Genomic DNA, 17,366 nt, shown 5'->3' with positions numbered 1-17,366 from the left:
GACTTGTTCTCAGACTGGAACTGACAGCATTGGATCTACTGGGCCTTCAGCTTCCCAAATGCAAATCTTAAGACTTCTTGGGCCAGGTGCGTGGCTCACACCTGTAATCCCAACACTTTGGGAGGCCGAGGCAGGTGGATCACCCGAGGTCAGGAGTTCGAGACCAGCCTGGCCAACATGGTGAAACCCCACCTCTACTAAAAATACAATAATTAGCTGGGTGTGGTGTCGCATGCCTGTAGTCACAGCTATTCGTGAGGTTTGAGGTGGGAGAGTCACTGGAACCTGGGAGGCGGAGGTTGCAGTGAGCCTAGATCATGACACTGCACTCCAGCCTGCGCGACAGAGAGAGACTCTGTCTCAAAAATAGATAAATACATTAATTAATAACATAAAATAAAAGTTGAGATTTTTTTTAAAAAGATGTGGAAATTTAGGACACTACAGAAACATATACAGGAGTGATTTGTACTGTTTTTTCCAACCTTATAAAAGCCTGAAATTATTTTAAAAATCCGAATTCAAAAGCTTACAAAAAGGTGACATCATCAATATGGTGGTATAAGCAGTTCCAAACATCTCTCTCTCCAGGAAACATTTTTTAAACACCAGACACTGACAAAACCAATGTTGTCAGAACTCTGGAAAACAGTGAAAAAAAATCCAAAGCAATCAAGTGAATGCTGAATGAAGAGAAAGGCAACTTAAAAATGGTAAGAAGACTGGGTGCGGTGGCTCATGCCTGTAATCTCAGAGCTTGAGGTGGGAGGATTGACTGGGGCCAGGAGTTTAAGACCAGCCTGGGCAACACGGTGTGACCCCATCTCTACAAAAAGTAAAAAAAAGTAGCTGGGTGTGGTGGTGCTCCTGTAATTCTAGCTCAATTTAGCCCAGGAGTTTGAGGTTACAGTGAGCTATGAGGTTGTCACTGCACTTCAGCTTGGATGACAGAGAGAGGTCCTGTTTAAAAAAAAAAAAAAAAAAAAGGAAATATCTGTGGCATTTTTACTTGCACTTACCCCACCCATTCCCTGGAGAGATGGCTGTTTGGAAGATAGCAGCCCAAGTTCCCAGTGTGGAACCCTGGCCCTGGTTCTGGAGAGAGCAGGAAAAAACCTTCTTCACAAATTCTTGTGTCTATCTATTCTGCACTGTCTGGAGGCTATGTGAATGAAGGTCTGATGCGAGGTGCTTGTCTCTGTTTCACAGAACTTAAAACTTAGGGCAGAAAAGTAGTAGGCACTGCTCTCACATTATAAGGTAAACAAAAAACCTGCAGCCACCTGGGACAAAAGATTATGGTTGAGATATACAATATATTGCCCAAAGCCTGGGAGGAAAAGTTGGGGAGAGACTTTCTTAAGAAAATTAAGGCACTCAAAAGAGCCAGTGTAAACTGGGGAATTTAGAAAGCCACACACATGCCCAAGATAGGACACGTGCTCAGAAAAGCCCTGAGAAACACCTATGCTTTCACCTTCTAGACTTAGCGCGGGCAACAAACAAAGGCTAAGGCAGAGCTGTAAGAAGGCTGGCTAAGCGTTAAAGGAGAGCCCCAATATGGCCAACCTGCAAAGAATGGGAAAAGTGTTTCTTTTTTGTTGTTGTTGTTGTTGTTTTTTAATCTCCTGGCGTTAAGGGAATCTCTTTGAAAACACTAGCTAAGCACAGCTAAAGGAGCAGAGACTTTGGTGACCACACATAAGAATACAGTTTTTACAAACATGTTTGGAAAAGTTGCTAAACAAGTGGATAACTGTAGCCTTCAATAATCAAGAGGAGCAAACCCTGGGAATGGAAGAGAATCTGATTTCTAGAGTTACCACATTATAATATTCAAATGTCCAATTTTCAACAAAAAAATCACAAAGCATACAAAAAGATGAGAAAGTATGGCCTATTCAAAGGAAAAAAATAAATGGACAGAAACCATCCATGAAAAAGACCAGACATTAAAATTAGTAGCCAAAGCCTTTAAACTGATGGTCTTAAATATGCTCATAGAGCTAAAAGAAATCATGTACAAAAAACTAGAGAAACCAGGAAAATAATATATGAATACAAAAAGAATATCAATAAAGAGAAGTTATAAAAAGGAACCAAATAGAAATTCCAGAACTGAAAAGTACAACAACTGAAGTGAAAAATTCACTAGAGGGAACTCAACAGCAAATTTGAGCAGGCATAAGAAAGAATCAGTGAACTTGAAGGTAAGACAACTGAAATGATTCATTCAGATAAGTAGAATTAAAAAAAAAAAAGAAAAGTGAACAGAGCCTAAGGGACTTGTGGGATAGCATCCAGCTGATCGACATCTGCATTTTGGGAGTCTCACAAAGAGAAGAGAAAGAAAAAGGGATACAAAGATTACTTAAAGAAATAATAACCAAAAACTTTCCACATTTGATAAAAAGCATGAACCTACACATTCAAGAAATTCAACAAACTCCAAGTGCGGTAAACTCAAAGAAATCCACACCAAGACATATTACAATCAAACTGCTGAGAGATGAGAGAGAGGGAGGGAAGGAGAGAGAGAGAGAGAGAGAAAATCCTGAAAGCAGCAAGTGAGAAGAAACATTCAAGTGATTCTCAATAAGATTAATAGTCAATTTCTCATCAGAAACCATGGACGCCAGAAGGCCGTGGGAAGATATATTTAAAGCGCCGAAAGAAAAAAAATACCTGTGAACCAAGAATCATTAAGAAATAGAAATAATGATCTCTGGTAAAGGTAAGTATGCAAGTAAATATAAAAGTCAGTATTAATGTATTTTTAGTTTGTAGCTCCACTTTTTATTTCCTACATGATTTAAAAGACAAATGCCAAAAAATAATTATTGATCTATATTGTTGGCATACAAAGTGAAAAATTCAAGGTGTATAATGGTGTAATTAAACACTATCAGTTTTTGTAGAAACAAAAAATGTGTCTATATACACATAGATCATACACAAATGTATACAAACACATGCCTGTGTGGGCATAGAATATCTCTGGAAGGGTACCCAAAAAAGCTGATAAATTGCTTCCCTCATAAGTTTGAGGGCTGAGTGGACACATTCTCAGCAGTTAATTTTTGTTCTGTGCCTCAAATCTGCCTCTCCTTTTATTTACCCATTTCCCTAAGGCACTATCACTTATTCAGTTGATTATGTCAGAAAAGTAGGAATCAGGTTTGTTCCTTCTCTTTTCTTCACCCCCCACCCAGCCATTAAATCAACTATCAAATCCAGCTAATTTTACCTCCGAAACATATCTCAACTTTGTCTACTTCTATTGCGGAAGATGTTGGCCATTCCTCAATGTTCGTTGTTCCTTTCATTCTTAGTTGTAGAACTCCTGATTTTCAGCCAGACCTGCAGTAACCTAAAGTAACCATTTTATTTTCCATCTTTCCTTGCATTCGGATGGCACCATGTGACTAAGTTTTGTGTGATAATCTGTAGCTAAAAGTGTCACATATAATTTATAGAAATGCTCTTAAAGGGACGGACATCAGTCATGCTACCATTGCAAGAAGTAAAAAAAAAAAAGATTTTTTTTTAAAAAGAGAGAAACATACCTTTTCTCCTCCCTTCCTCATTCATGTTGGCTGGAATGTAAACAAAGTGGCCGGAATTAGAGCAACTACCTTGGACTGGGAGGTGGAAGTCACATGTTGAGAAATAAGATGGGAGGAATCTGGTCCCTAAGAATGGTGGAACTACCAATCAAATTCTAGGCTGATTTTGTGGCCTCACATACAGGCTTCAATTATATGACAGAGGAATAAATATCTATTTGTCCAAGCCGCTGTAATTTGGAGTTTGCAGTTACGGCTACTCCAAATCCCAAATGATAAAATGTCTGCATTTCAGCGTCCAACTACCTGGTCCAAGCCCAGCCCATCTCACTTGAACTGCTGTCTTCTAACTGTTCTCACCACATCCCATCCTTGACTTCTCTCTCCATTCAGTTCTTTACATTCCAACCAGAATATTCCTTTAAATATATGTGCAAGATTAAATCACTCCCTTGTTTAAAATCCTTTAATGAGTTCCCATTAGTTTTATTATTTACTTATTTATTTTTGTTGTTTTCTGAAATAATTTTTTGGTTTTTTTTTTGAGACAGGGTCTCGCTCTGTCACCCAGGCCGGAGTACAGTGTTGTGATCTCAGCTCACTGCACCCTCTGCCCCCTGGACTCAGCCAATTCTCCCGCCTCTGCTTCCCAAGTAGCTGGGACCACAGGTGCACACCACCAGGCCTGGCTATTATTTTGTACTTTTGGTAGTGACGGGGTCTTGCCATGTTGCCCAGGCTGGTCTCAAACTCCTGAGCTCAAGCAATCCACCCACCTCGGCCTCCCAGAGTGCTGGTATTACAGGCACGAGCCACCGTGCAGGGCCATTGTCATGATTATTAACAGCCTTTTTCTTCCTTTGGTTTTATTTTCAATACAAGATACTATAGGAAGGTAAGTGTGGGGAATTACCAATTTGGTGAATATTTCAAAACAGATTGGAACAAACTTAGCACAAGACTGTAAACTTTAAAGCTAACTTTCACCTTCTTTTCTACTAATGAACTAAATACAAAGTAAAATCATTTGTTTATACTTTTTTAAGTTTCAAGGTTACAAAAATATTTCATCAGCCGTTCTGTTTCTAGGGGTGGGAACCCTCTAAGCTATCTTTGCAATTTTTCTTAAATCTAAAATTATCCTAAAACAAAAAGTTTATTTTTAAAAAAGGGAGATGGGGTCAGGCGCAGTGGCTCATGCCTGTAATCCCAGCACTTTGGGAGGCTGAGGCGGGTGGATCACCTGAGGTCAGGAGTTCAAGACCAGCCTGGCCAACATTGTGAACCCTCATCTCTACTAAATATACAAAAACTAGCCTGGGAGGTGGAGGCTGCAGTGAGCCAAGATCGCACCACTGCTCTCCAGCCTGGGCGACAGGTGGGGAGTGGAAGCTCCTTCTCTCAAATTTCCAATTTAAATCACAGATGTTTGAGCTCTATTTTGAACCAACTGACTCTGGCTTCCCTGTTGTGCTCTCTTCTCTCCTCTCCTCTCCTCTCCTCTCCTCTCCTCTCCTCTCCTCTCCTCTCCTCTCCTCCCCTCCCCCTCCCCTCCCCTCCCCTCCCCTTCCCTCTCTTCCTCTCCCCTCCTTTCCCCTTCCCTCTCCTTCTTCCTTCCTTCCTCTGTTCTTTTTCTTTTCTTTTCTTTTTTGAGACAGGGTCTCGCTCTGTCACCCCGGCTGGGGTGCAGTGGTGTAATCCTGGCTCACGCAACCTCCATGTCCCAGGCTCAAGAGATCCTCCCACCTCAGCCTCCCAAGTAGCTGGGACCACAGATGTGAGCCACCACACTGGCTAATTTTTTTGTATTTTTAGTAGAGACAGGGTTTTGCCATGTTACCCAGGCCGGTCTCAAACTCTTGAACTCAGGAGATTCGCCTGCCTCGGCCTCCCAAACTGCTGGGATTACAGGCGTGAGCCATCACCCAGCTTCCTGTTGCCTTTTCATCACACTCAACACCATTACATCAACATCTCAGCTAAAGCTTATTGAAAAGGCACCACTTTGGAGAATGTGCTCATATAGGAGCATTGCGTATGGCGGTGCAACTTCTGCCTGGCACATAGGCAACATGGGGGTCAATGAGGGCTGAAACCCAGCCTGTGACCCATACCAAGCTGCTGTACACCCTAAAGCAGGGCTTCCTCAGCCTAGAGGAAGAAGGGGCCATATGTGCCAGGAGCAGACTCATGTTCTCAAGGGAGCAAGGGCTTCTCTTTGCTGTCCCCTAGCCTTGATCCTTGCCACAGGGGAGGAGCCAAAGGAGAGAATGAAGCTTTAACACCTAGAGAGAGGCCAACACTAGTGATGGAGAGAGAGGGATTTCTGGGTGACATTTGGGTCTTATGTTTCCTCCTATATTAATCAGGAGACCATATCCCTGGCTTTCTTAAGGTTTGGAAGTTCAACCCCTTTCTCAATTATATCCCCTCTTTTAGCCCCAACTAGTTTGATTGAGTTTCCTTTTCTGGCAGAATATCTTAAGTCTCTTTTAGTTCAGATATACAGTACCATGACTTTAGGATCAGTTGGGACAGATAGCTACAGTGGCATTATGGTAAATGTTTTATAATCAGCTGTATGGGAAAAGGGCCTGGGGAGGGATGGAGGGCTGGGGGTGAGGGACTGGCTTGTAGTATTTACTAATTTCCATGGTATAAATACTACCACTGTGGCTGATTTCAGGCTATCAATTGGTGTCATTAGACATGGAGCAGGGAAGAATGTGTACAACTGGCTCTTGTAAGCCTGTATGAGCTGGCTCTAGTAGACTACTGAAGAGCTTGCATTAGCTGTAGCTTCCGTGTAGATCACCAACTGGTAAGCCCACAGGCTATATATGGCTCCAGATGTGCTCTGTTTAGGCTAAATGTTTCAAATATTTTGGGTTAGTTGCCAGAATTTAAATACCATATATATTTCCAGATTTTCATGAAAAATGAGACTAGAATATATATATACACACACACACATATGTATATACACATATATATATTTTTTCCAGACCTTCATGAAAGATGAGAAAATATTGCAATATTGGGCCTGGTGATCAGAAAGATTCAATGATCTATCCAAAGTGATACCAAGAATAAGTGTCTAAACCAGAACAAGAGCTCAGGTCTTTTGACTCCCAAACCAAAGTTTGCACCACTTCTTCAGGTTGTCGTCTCATTTCCTTGTCCATTATCATTTTCATTACCATTAGCTTGCTTGGCATTTTCTCTACAACTGGTGTTTTCTATTTCCAGATCCTTATGTGAGTAAGAATTGTTAGGGTCATGTCTCTGTGTTTATAACCAGGTAAGTTGCGACAAAAAATCTGTGCATTGACCATCTTTCTTCCGTGCTCATTTTTATTTTTCAAAATACCAATTGCTGCTTTATAAAGATAATGTAGGTTCACTGGAAGAAAAAGAAGAAGGAGAAGATAGCAAAGGTAGGGGAAAAGAAGTAAAAAGTTATCAAAATTACTCCCAATCCTACCCATTAATCCTTGTTCATAGAGAACGTTGCTCAGGCATCTTATGCACATACAGAGAAAGGACTACTGGACAGAAATGGGGTCATTCCAGATATGCTATTTTAATAACAATGTTACATTTAATCTCATTTCAATTTGACAAAAGAAAAAGAAACCAAAGTTATACTGTATCAAAAGTGAAACTGAAGGAATTACTGCATTTGAAATAAATATCACAGGGAACATTAGTTCTTTAAAGACATTCTAAAGTTAAGAAAAATTATAATAAGCAATATGAGTTTTGAATCATGTATTTTTTTTCCCACATTCATGTTACACTTTTAGAGAGCATCTTTGATGCATTCCTAGGAGAGCTGAGGATGTTAGTACACTAAATATTCTCAGTCTCCCCTATCTGCTGCTGATTTTAGATGGTTCATTTCATTTTATGTGGTTAGGTTTTTAATATTTACATTCTGTCTTGCAACCATAGATTCCGTAGTTGGTTAGCCTTTGTTTTAAATTTAAGTGGATTCAGTGCTCTATACCAGCCTCCTTTCATGTCTGCTCCATTCTAGAGTTCTTTAATTTCTCTCTGGTTTGTATGAATTTCCTCATCAAGTACTACCCCTTCTATCCTCCACTCCCCTACCTCCAACATATACACACAAGAAGAGCTTGCAGAAGTTGTAGTCCTTGAATACTTAGAGTCCGGAGAATGTCTTTCTGTTACTTTACTACTTTGTAGCCTGCCTGGATACAAAATTCTTGAGTCACTCTTTCTCTCAGAATTTGGTAGCTATTTCTCCATTGTCTTTTGGCATAAGGTGCTGAACTTGGTCTCTTACCGTGGCTTTTTTATCTGCCTTCTTGTTAGTTTGAGTCATCATTGGATTTATTTTTTCCACAAAGGGTTTATATGTGCTATTTGACTTGAGCTTGTCTATTTTCATATTTGAGATGTTTGCTTGTTTCTCTTATTCATGAATGACAACTTGTCTTTATAAGCATGTTCCACTCCTTCTGGCATGGAATGAGACCAGGGAGGGTTTGAAGCCAATGTGGCTTACAAAAAGAAAAAAAAAAAATCAACTGAGGCTGAGCATGGTGGTTCATGCCTGCAATCCCAGCACTTTGGGAGGCTAGGTGGGAGGATTGCTTGAGGCCAGGGGTTCAGGACCAGCCTGGGCAACATAGCAAGACTGTCTCTACCAAGAAAAAAAATCCTAAGCTGGGTGTGGTGATGCATGGTTGTAGTCACAGCTACTTGGGAGGATGAGCCAGGAGGATAACTTGAGCCTGGGAGTTGAGTCCAGCCTGAATAACATAGCAAGACCTCATCTGTAAAACAAACAAACAAACAAACAAACAAAACATCCTTGTAAATGGCTTGTTTTTCTTGCTTGTATTAGTGAAGAACTGTTTATATTTAAGGTTCGGTTACAATCAGAATATATCTCAATGTTGCTTGTGCTATATCATTTTTTCCTTTGCAACTTATATGTCAGTTATCTTTTGTTGGCTTGTTTTTGTCTGTCTTCCATTTCTGTTTTCTCTGTATTTACTTTAATGTCTCTGCATTTTTCCTGGCATTTGTTAAAAAGCAAAACTGAAGCCCATTGTTTGCATTAATAATTTCATTTTAGGCTGGGCACTGTGGCTCACGCCTGTAATCCCAGCACTTTGGGAGGCCAAGATGGGTGGATCAGTTGAGGCCAGCAGTTCGAGACGGGCCTGGCAGACATGGTGAAACCCCATTTCTACTAAAAATACAAAAATTAGCTGAGTGTGGTGGTGCATGCCTGTAATCCCAGCTTCTTGGAAGGCTAAGGCACAAGAATTGCTTGAATCCAGGAGGTGGAGTTTACAGTGAGCCAAGATTGTAGCACTGCACTCCAGCCAGGGCAACAGAGCAAACTCTGTCTCAAAATAATAATAATAATAACAATTCAATTGTAAGCAAATGTATATTATTTTCCCAGTAGATTCTGTTTATTCAATAGCTCTTCAGTAGTATTACTTTGGCCTTTGATTTGTTTCCTTAACTTCTATCTTTCGTTTCATCTCATTCTATTATCATAGTATCTTCGAACTCTTTTTTCTCCTTTCTTTGCTGCAGCATATTTGCGTAGCTGCCATACTGCTTTTGAAAATCTTGCTCATGCTTAATATAAGGAGCTATTTTCAGACCTTCTATTTGCTAGGCTATAGTTTGGTGAATTCTTTCTACTTTACCTGTTTTTCTTTCTTTCAAGTTTCAACTTGAGGTCTAGGTTTTGTGCTCTACCTACTTTTAACTACCTTGAGGGCATAAAGGAAAGGGAATTGACTGCTCGGTTGAGCTGTACCCAGGAGAATTCACCCTGGGAGAAGATTCTTGATTTAGAGTCATGCAATCTTAGCAGAGTCAAGCATCAGTAACTGTACCAGCAAAATTCATCAGATGTCACAGAAGCTTCTCACAAGGATGGAATAACTGTATGGTAAACAACACTTTATTCAGCATCTACTCTGTACCAGATATTGAAAGAAAAAAATAGCTGCCTTTATTATGTATACATGATGTCAGGCCAGTGGTAAGTGCATTATATATAATTTCGTTTGCTCAATACAACTTTATGAAATACCTTTATCAGCCCTCATTTTTTGAATGAGGAAACTGAGGCTCAGAGAAGTTACAATTATTTGCCAAAATCATATAGCAAATAAATGACAGACTTGAGTTTTGAAACCATATCTAAATCGTAAACATTAAAAAGATTCTTTACCAGGAGATTAACATGATATTGGAGAACACTTGTAGAACTTTTAGCCCACTGTGGTTTGCATGTAATCTATTAAAAGCTTAGCAATTTTCTTTTCTAAAAATATCCTGATTTATAGATAAAATGTGATCTAGACTTGCTTCAAAATAATTTGAGGGAGGGAAATCTGGGTGAGGGAGTAGATGGGACAAGATTGGCCATGAGTTAATGACTGTAGCTGGGTGAATTAAAGCATGAGGGCTCAGTGTACAGATTTAAATAATGACTGCTCAACTGATCACTTTTTACCACAGCAGCTCTTGAAAAGTTATACCTCTTTTTGGGCAATGACCCACTTTCTTTTGGTAATGACTTTTCAGCCCATCATACTGTAAGTAAATACACCACAATAAGTGCTATTTCAACATTATGGTTTTAGGTAAAGACACATTCACCAATTTACTCAACAAATTTGCATTGCCTACCATTTTAGGATGAACCCAAACCATTTTGGTTTACATGCAAATGTCAAGAAAGATGTGAAGATGCAGGACCACTCACCACTCTTAGGTCTGTTTCTCACATGTGCTCTTTTCTAGCTTTAGCTTTTTGCTCTGTCTTTGCTTTCAAGGTGGTTTTCTATGCCATAACTTAATTTTTAAGCGCAGTTTGAGTGTAAGATGACCCCGAAGTTTGAAAAAATAGTGGAGAAAAATGGTGCAGAAACTGCCCCTTCCAATAAAAAAGACTTCTTATCTCCTCTCTCCACCCCTTATGACCCCATCAAGTCTTTTCTTCCTCTTTGACTGAGTACAATGAACTTCCATTATGTTACAGTTTATGTATGAGTGGTGTTTATTATTATTTCCAATTGTCGTTAATTACTTAGAGTTAGAGGTTGAATTGTGTCCCTCCCGAAATTCATATGATAAAGATCTAACCCCAAACCTTAGAATGTGACTATATTTGGACATAGTCTTTAAGAAGGTAATTAAGTTAAATAAGGTCATCAGGGTGGACCCAAATCCAATATGAGTGTTGTCCTTATAAGAAAAGGAAATCTGAACAATCTATGTAAAGAGGGAAGACAGTGTGAAGATCTAGGGAAAAGACAGCCACTTAGAAGCTAAGGAGAAAGGCCTCAGAAAAAACCAACCCTGCCAACACATTGATTTTGGACTTTCAGCCTCCAAAACTATGAGAAAATAAATTTCTGTTGTTTAAGCCACCCAGTCTATAGTACTTTGTTATGGCAGCCCTAGCAAACTAATATACTTATCTAAACTTGTTTTCCTTATTCTCTTAGAGAAAACATTATAAGGAATGGATTAAATTCATAAAGTGAGGAATAGGTATTTCCTTCACCTTTTCAATATGTTTGAAATTTTCTATAATAAAAACTTTTTAAAAATTAAAATATTTCTGGCTAGCATGATTTCAAATATTATTGATCGCCAATGACCTACTATGATATCATGAATAGAAGCTATTCACAGGGGTGATAGTGAAAATAAGTAATAGCTGGGCCGGGCACAGTGGCTCATGCCTGTAATCCTAGCACTTCGGGAGGCCAAGGCGGGCAGATCACTTGAGGTCAGGAGTTCGAGACCAGCCTGGCCAACATGGTGAACCCTCATCTCTACTAAAAAACAAACAAACAAACAAAACAAAAATTAGTCAGGCATGGTGGTATACGCCTGTAATCCCAGCTACTTGGGAGGCTGAGGCAGGAGAATCGCTTGAAGTGGGGAGGTGAAGGTTGCAGTAGCAGAGATCATGCTACCGCACTCCAGCCTGGGCAACAGAGTGAGACTCTGCCTCAAAAAAAAAAAAAAAAAAAAAAAAAAAAAAGAAGGTAATAGCTCGTCAGTAGGGAAGGTCTGTCCCTTTCCTGGTGAGAGCCGGATACCAGTGGTGTTGGATGTCTATGAATGATAATCTGAGCTTTGGGCCTTGGCTATCTCTGACATATGGATCAAGATGACTCCAGGATTAGGTGATTTCGTTGGTTCTGCACCTCAAGACCCCTCTGTATTGGTCTCTTTCCTATTCAGGGGCTTTGGCTCTCAGATAAGGTAATGTGACAAAGTGGTTCAGGGCATTTTTTTAGGAGTTGGACGACTTGATTTTGAATCCTGGCTCTACTATTCACTATTTGGGTGACTGATTCTTGGATAAGCTGTCTTCTCTAAATCCTAGTTTCCTCATGTATAAAACAGGGGTAATAATACCTTTCTTTTTTGGTTATTGGAGGGAGTCCATGAGATTATGAATGTAATGTGCTTAGCATGGCGCCTGGCCATATTATTATGCTTTAGTTCAGGTCCATTTGACATGACCTAGACTGAAATGTCCTGAGTGTCATTTTCTGCGTGTTATCATTTGTCTTGAGGTGACTGAACTCAGCTGGCATCCTTCTCTTTATTTCACAATTTTAAGCCTCGTGTGAACCTCAGAAAATGAACAGATTTCCACAAGTTTAGGGAAATAGGAAGACTCAAATGGGAAGAAAGTCTACCTACCATAGAAATTCTACAGAGGTAAAAGATTCATTGACTCATTCAACAAACATTTATGTCAAGTACTTATTCCATATGCTGGGGATATAGCAGTGGATAAAACTGACAAAAATTCCAACCTGAGAATGAAAGTTACATTCCTGGGGGTGGGAGTTGACACCATGCATCTAGTAGGTGTTAATTAAAAAAAAAAACAAAACACTTTGCCTCACCTCTTTGAATTTCTATAGTAGGTGTTATTTATTAAGTGTATATAGTGGCTAGTAAATACACCATTTACTAGCCACTATATATTTCTGTGTGGAATATAAATTTCCTGTGTGGAACCAGTGATCAAATTGCTCTTGACGATATAAAATAATATATGCTACATGTACATGTTCTTTGCCCATAGGAGGACTCCAATTAATGGAGAATGAGTAAATGAGTATGAACAATTGCAAGGGTGGTGAAACTCAAAGTGTGACTTCTAGGCGTAAGGATTGAAGTTCCACTGTTCATGGGTACACACTTTATATCATCTCTTTAACCAGTGTCCCAACTCTCATTGTGATGCACTTTATATTTAGAAGACACCAGGTAACACCCTTTTTCTTTCCTCTCGTGCATACTTTAAATTTTCATTATGGAAGTTATTATTCAAACTTTAGACTTCCTATTTGATTTTAAAAACGTAAGACAAAATATGAGCAAGTAAGGGAATGGAATTTGTATTTATATAGTATCTACTATGTGCCAGGCTCTTTTTACATGGTATATCTCATTACTTTTTCACAAGAAAGCTTTATGAGGATACAGAGGGTATCTACAAATAAAATTTACAGAAAATGTGCAAGACCCTTATGACAAAAATTATGAACCCTTCTCAAAAGATACTGTGGTTTGAATGTGTGTCCCCTACAAAATTCATGTTGAAATTTAACCCCGATTATGGTGGTATTAAGAGGTGGGGTCTTTTTGGGAGGTGATTAAATCGTGAGGCCTTGGCCCTCATGAATGGATTAGTGCCTTATTAAAGGGATGGAAGAAACTAGCTTAGGCGCCTTTTCACCTTTCCATCTCTTCTCCTTTTCCTCCGTGTGAAGACACAGCATTCAAGGTGCCATCTTGGAAGCAGAGGATCAGCCCCCACCAGACATTGAACTTTCCAGTACCTTCATCTTAAACTTCCCAGACTCCAGAATTGTGAGGAAATACATTTCTGTTTTTTTAATAAATTACCCAGTCTCAAATATTTTGTTATAAAAGCACAAATGGACTGAGATGAAGACCTAAATGAGTGAGATATGCCATGCTCATAAATGGGAAGACTCATTATGATAATAATGCCATTTTTTCCTAATTAAATCTATAAATTTAATGCAATTAAAATAAAAATCCCTGTAAGGTTTTTCATAGGTCTTGAGGAGCTCAGAAATTCATATGAAAGAGCAAATATCCAAGATTCATCAAGACAATATTGAAAAATAACATAGTGGTACTCATCCTATTAGACATGAAAACTTGTTATAAAGCTATAGTAATTAAACAGTATCATTTTTACCTTGACAGAGACAAATAGACAAATGGAATGGAATTGAGAACCCAGAAATAAAGCCATATATCTAAAGATATCTATCCTGTAATAATAGCACTTTGGGAGGCTGAGGTAGAAGAATCATTTGGGGCCAGGAGTTTAGACCAGCCTGGGCAACATAGTGAGTCCTTGTCTCTACAAAAAAAATTTTAAATTAGCTGGGCATAGTGGTGCATGTCTGTAGTCCCAGATGCTGGCTGGGTGTGGTGACCCACACCTGTAATCCCAGCACTTTGGGAAGCTGAGGTGGGAGGCTGTTTGAGCCAAGGAGTTTAAGGCTGCAGTCAGCCATGATTGTGCCACCGCACTACAGCCCAGGCAACAGAGCTAGACTCTGTCTCCCAGAAAAAAAAAAAAAAAAAGAGGTAAAAGAAACCTGATATATGATAGAGGAAACATTATAATCAGTAAGGAAAAAGAAAGAACCAGTAAATAAATGATGACCCAATTGTTGATCCATACAGAATACAGAAAAACAATTTTTGACTCCTACCACATAACCACAAACAAAAAATAAATTCCATGTGGATTAAAGATATCTAAATGTGAAACTCAAAAAAATCAACCATAAAGGAAAACAATGGACAAATATGATTATTTTAAAATATAAAACTTTTGCATGCCCAAAGATACCAAGAGCAAAATAAAAAAAATCACACTGGAAGAAGATATTTGCAATGCGATAAATAATAAATGACTGACACTTAGAATACTTAAAGAACTTCTAAAATAAGAGGTTAGGCATAGTGGCTTATGCTTATGATCCCAGCACTATGGGAGGCTGAGGAATGAGGATTGCTTGAGCCTAGGAATTTCAAGACCAGCCCTAGCCTAGGCAACACTGTGAGACTTCATTTCTATAAAAAATTGAAAAAGTAGCTTGGTGTGGTGGTATGCACCTGTAGTCCCAGCTACTTTGGAGGCTGAGGCAGGAGAATTGCTAGAGCCCAGAAGTTTGAGACTGCAATGAGCTATGATCATGCCACTGTACTCCAGCCTAGGTGACGGAACAAGATTCTGTCTCAAAAAAAGATAGGAAAAAGACAAAAACCCAGTAGAAAATAGGCAAATATATAAGCAGAAGGAGAAATACAAATAGCTATTAAACATATAAGAAGAGGTTGGGTGTGGTGGTTCATGCCTATAACCCCAGCACTTTGGGAGGCTGAGGTGGGAGGATCATCTGAGGTTGGGAGTTTGAGACCAGCCTGGCCAACATGGTGAAACCCCGTCTCTACTAAAAATATAAAAATTAGCCAGGCCTGGTGGCACATGGTGGTGCATCCCAGCTACTTGGGAGGCTGAGGCAGAATAATCGCTTGAATCTGGGAGGGGGAGATTGCAGTGAGCTGAGATTTCACCATTGCCCCCAGCCTTGGCAACAGGGCGAGACTCCATCTCAAAAAAAAAAAAAAAAAAAAAAAATCTTTGCACTCATTTTCCAAGCCTAGGTATGATCCAATTCTTCCAGTACACCAAGGCAAGAAACCCCGGGGTACAGAAAGCCCTCTGTCCTTGCAACAAGGTAGAGGGTCTAATTAAGCTAACACAAGCTGCCCATAGATGGCAAACTACAAGAGTACCCTGTAACACACATCCACTGGGGCTTAAGAAGCTGTAAACATTCACCCCTAGACACTGCCGTGGGGTCGGAGCCCCACAGCCTGCCCATCTGTATGCTCCCCTAGAGGTCTGAGCAGCAGGGCACTGAAGAAGCGAGCCGCACCCCCACCACATACCCAGTTGGGGGACAAGGGAACCTTTCCCATTTCAGTGATAAGAGAAAATTCCACTGACAAAATGGAAATTGGGCTGTATAGGTAAGAAAGAATCTGACAAAGCAGCCCTGTCTTTTAGGTATAGAATAAAAAAGTCAAACCAGGAGATGCACCTTTTAAGGAATATCAAAGTGAATAGCATTAACTTTCTAGCTCTAGCAAGTGAAAAGAAGGAACAGCAACACTATCACCAACAGAGAATATCTTTAAACTCGTAAGATGGTGAGGAGAAAGAGACCTTTAAATATTTTTTGCTCATTTAAAAAATTTCCTTCTTTCTGACAAAATGTCCTGTGACTAGAAAACTAGAATAATCTGAAATGAAAAAGCAGCCAAACAGTACAGACTAGGAAATGGTGGTTTGGAAATCATCACGTCGTAGGTGCTGGGTTCATGTTCTACTTTGGGAACATAATGAAAGCTAGGTACTCTCTTTCCACAAAAATGCACACTGTATCTCCCAAATTTTGCACACAGTTTCAAGGATTCACACACATTTTGATAAACAATCCATGGACACTCTCATCCCCAACATAGGGATCCATGGATGCTAAGTTAAAATCCTTCTTTTAGGGTGGGCACAGTGGCTCACACTTGTAATCCCAGCACTGGGAGGCTGAGGCTGGCAGATCACTTGAGGTCAGGACTTTGAGACCAGCCTGGGCAACCTGGTGAAACCCTGTCTTTATTACAAATACAAAAATTAACCAGGCGTGGCGGCTTGTGCCTGTAATCACAGCTACTCAGGAGGCTGAGGCATGAGAATTGCTTGAACCCAGGAAGCGGAAGCTGCAGTGAGCCGAGATCATACCACTGTACTGCAGCCTGGGCGACAGAGCTAGACTTTGTCTCAAAAAAAAAAAAGGCCTCTTTTAAAGAAATAGATTTAGTAATGTCATCAACAGGCAAATCCTGACTATTTCTGGTTCTATTTCTGTATTCTCAAATATTACTACACTGAAACAGTGGAAATGGGATGCCCAGATGAAAACAAAAAGTTGGGGCAGGGAGACAGGGAAATGACAAGTAGAAGGATGGTGAGTTTTGGTGTTAGACAAACATGGGTTTAAATCCCACCCTGTTGTGTGACTCTTGTGAAGGTATTTAACTCTTAAAGTCAGCCTCACTTTCCCCATCTGTAACACATAGACTAACTATAGTGTCAATTTCATGGGATTCTTGTAAGAATTCAACAGGAGAATTAATATACACAAGACTATTAAACTCAGTGTCTTGTCATACTTTAAAAAGCTTAAAAAATGATAGCTATTTATTATTGACCAGAACGTCGTCACAAATTGGCTATTTTTTTTATGATTTTTTTTTAATTATTATTATACTTTATTATTTTTGAGACAGAGTCTTGCTCTGTTGCCCAGGCTGAAGTGCAGTGGTATGATCTCGACTCACTGTAACCTCTGCCTCCCAGGCTCAAGTGATTCTTGTGCTTCAGCCTGCTGAGTAGCTGGGACTACAGGCGTACGCCACCGCAGCTGGCTAATTTTTGTATTTTTTTTTTTTTGAGACGGAGTCTTGCTCTGTTGCCCAGGCTGGAGTGCAGTGGCACAATCTTGGCTCACTGCAAGCTCCGCCTCCCGGGCTCACGCCATTCTCCTGCCTCAGCCTCCCCAGTAGCTGGGACTACAGCCGCCTGCCACCACACCCGGCTAATTTTTTGTATTTTTAGTAGAGACGGGGTTTCACCGTTTTAGCCAGGATGGT

The 17,366-nt window shown here is 39.9% G+C and overlaps 1 protein-coding gene across 2 annotated transcripts in view; it reads left to right on the top strand.

The window, feature by feature from the left end:
• The window catches only part of EXOC6 (exocyst complex component 6), a 364,709-nt gene that overhangs the window by 68,419 nt on the left and 278,924 nt on the right, over positions 1-17,366 (top strand). The window contains exon 1 of one of the 2 annotated variants that reach the window (XM_055255403.2): positions 2,717-2,734. The exons of the other annotated variant lie outside the window; for it this stretch is intronic. Coding sequence (XP_055111378.1) covers positions 2,719-2,734 — 16 coding nt within the window. The 5' untranslated portion in view covers positions 2,717-2,718. Of the gene's footprint in view, positions 1-2,716; positions 2,735-17,366 lie in introns of those variants that run through there. 2 annotated transcript variants of the gene reach the window in all.

The sequence above is a fragment of the Symphalangus syndactylus genome, chromosome 2 (assembly GCF_028878055.3).
Source record: "Symphalangus syndactylus isolate Jambi chromosome 2, NHGRI_mSymSyn1-v2.1_pri, whole genome shotgun sequence".
In the NCBI taxonomy this organism is placed as follows: Eukaryota; Metazoa; Chordata; class Mammalia; order Primates; family Hylobatidae; genus Symphalangus; species Symphalangus syndactylus.
Note: the sequence above shows the minus strand (reverse complement) of the source record. Positions and strands in the feature narration are given on the sequence as shown.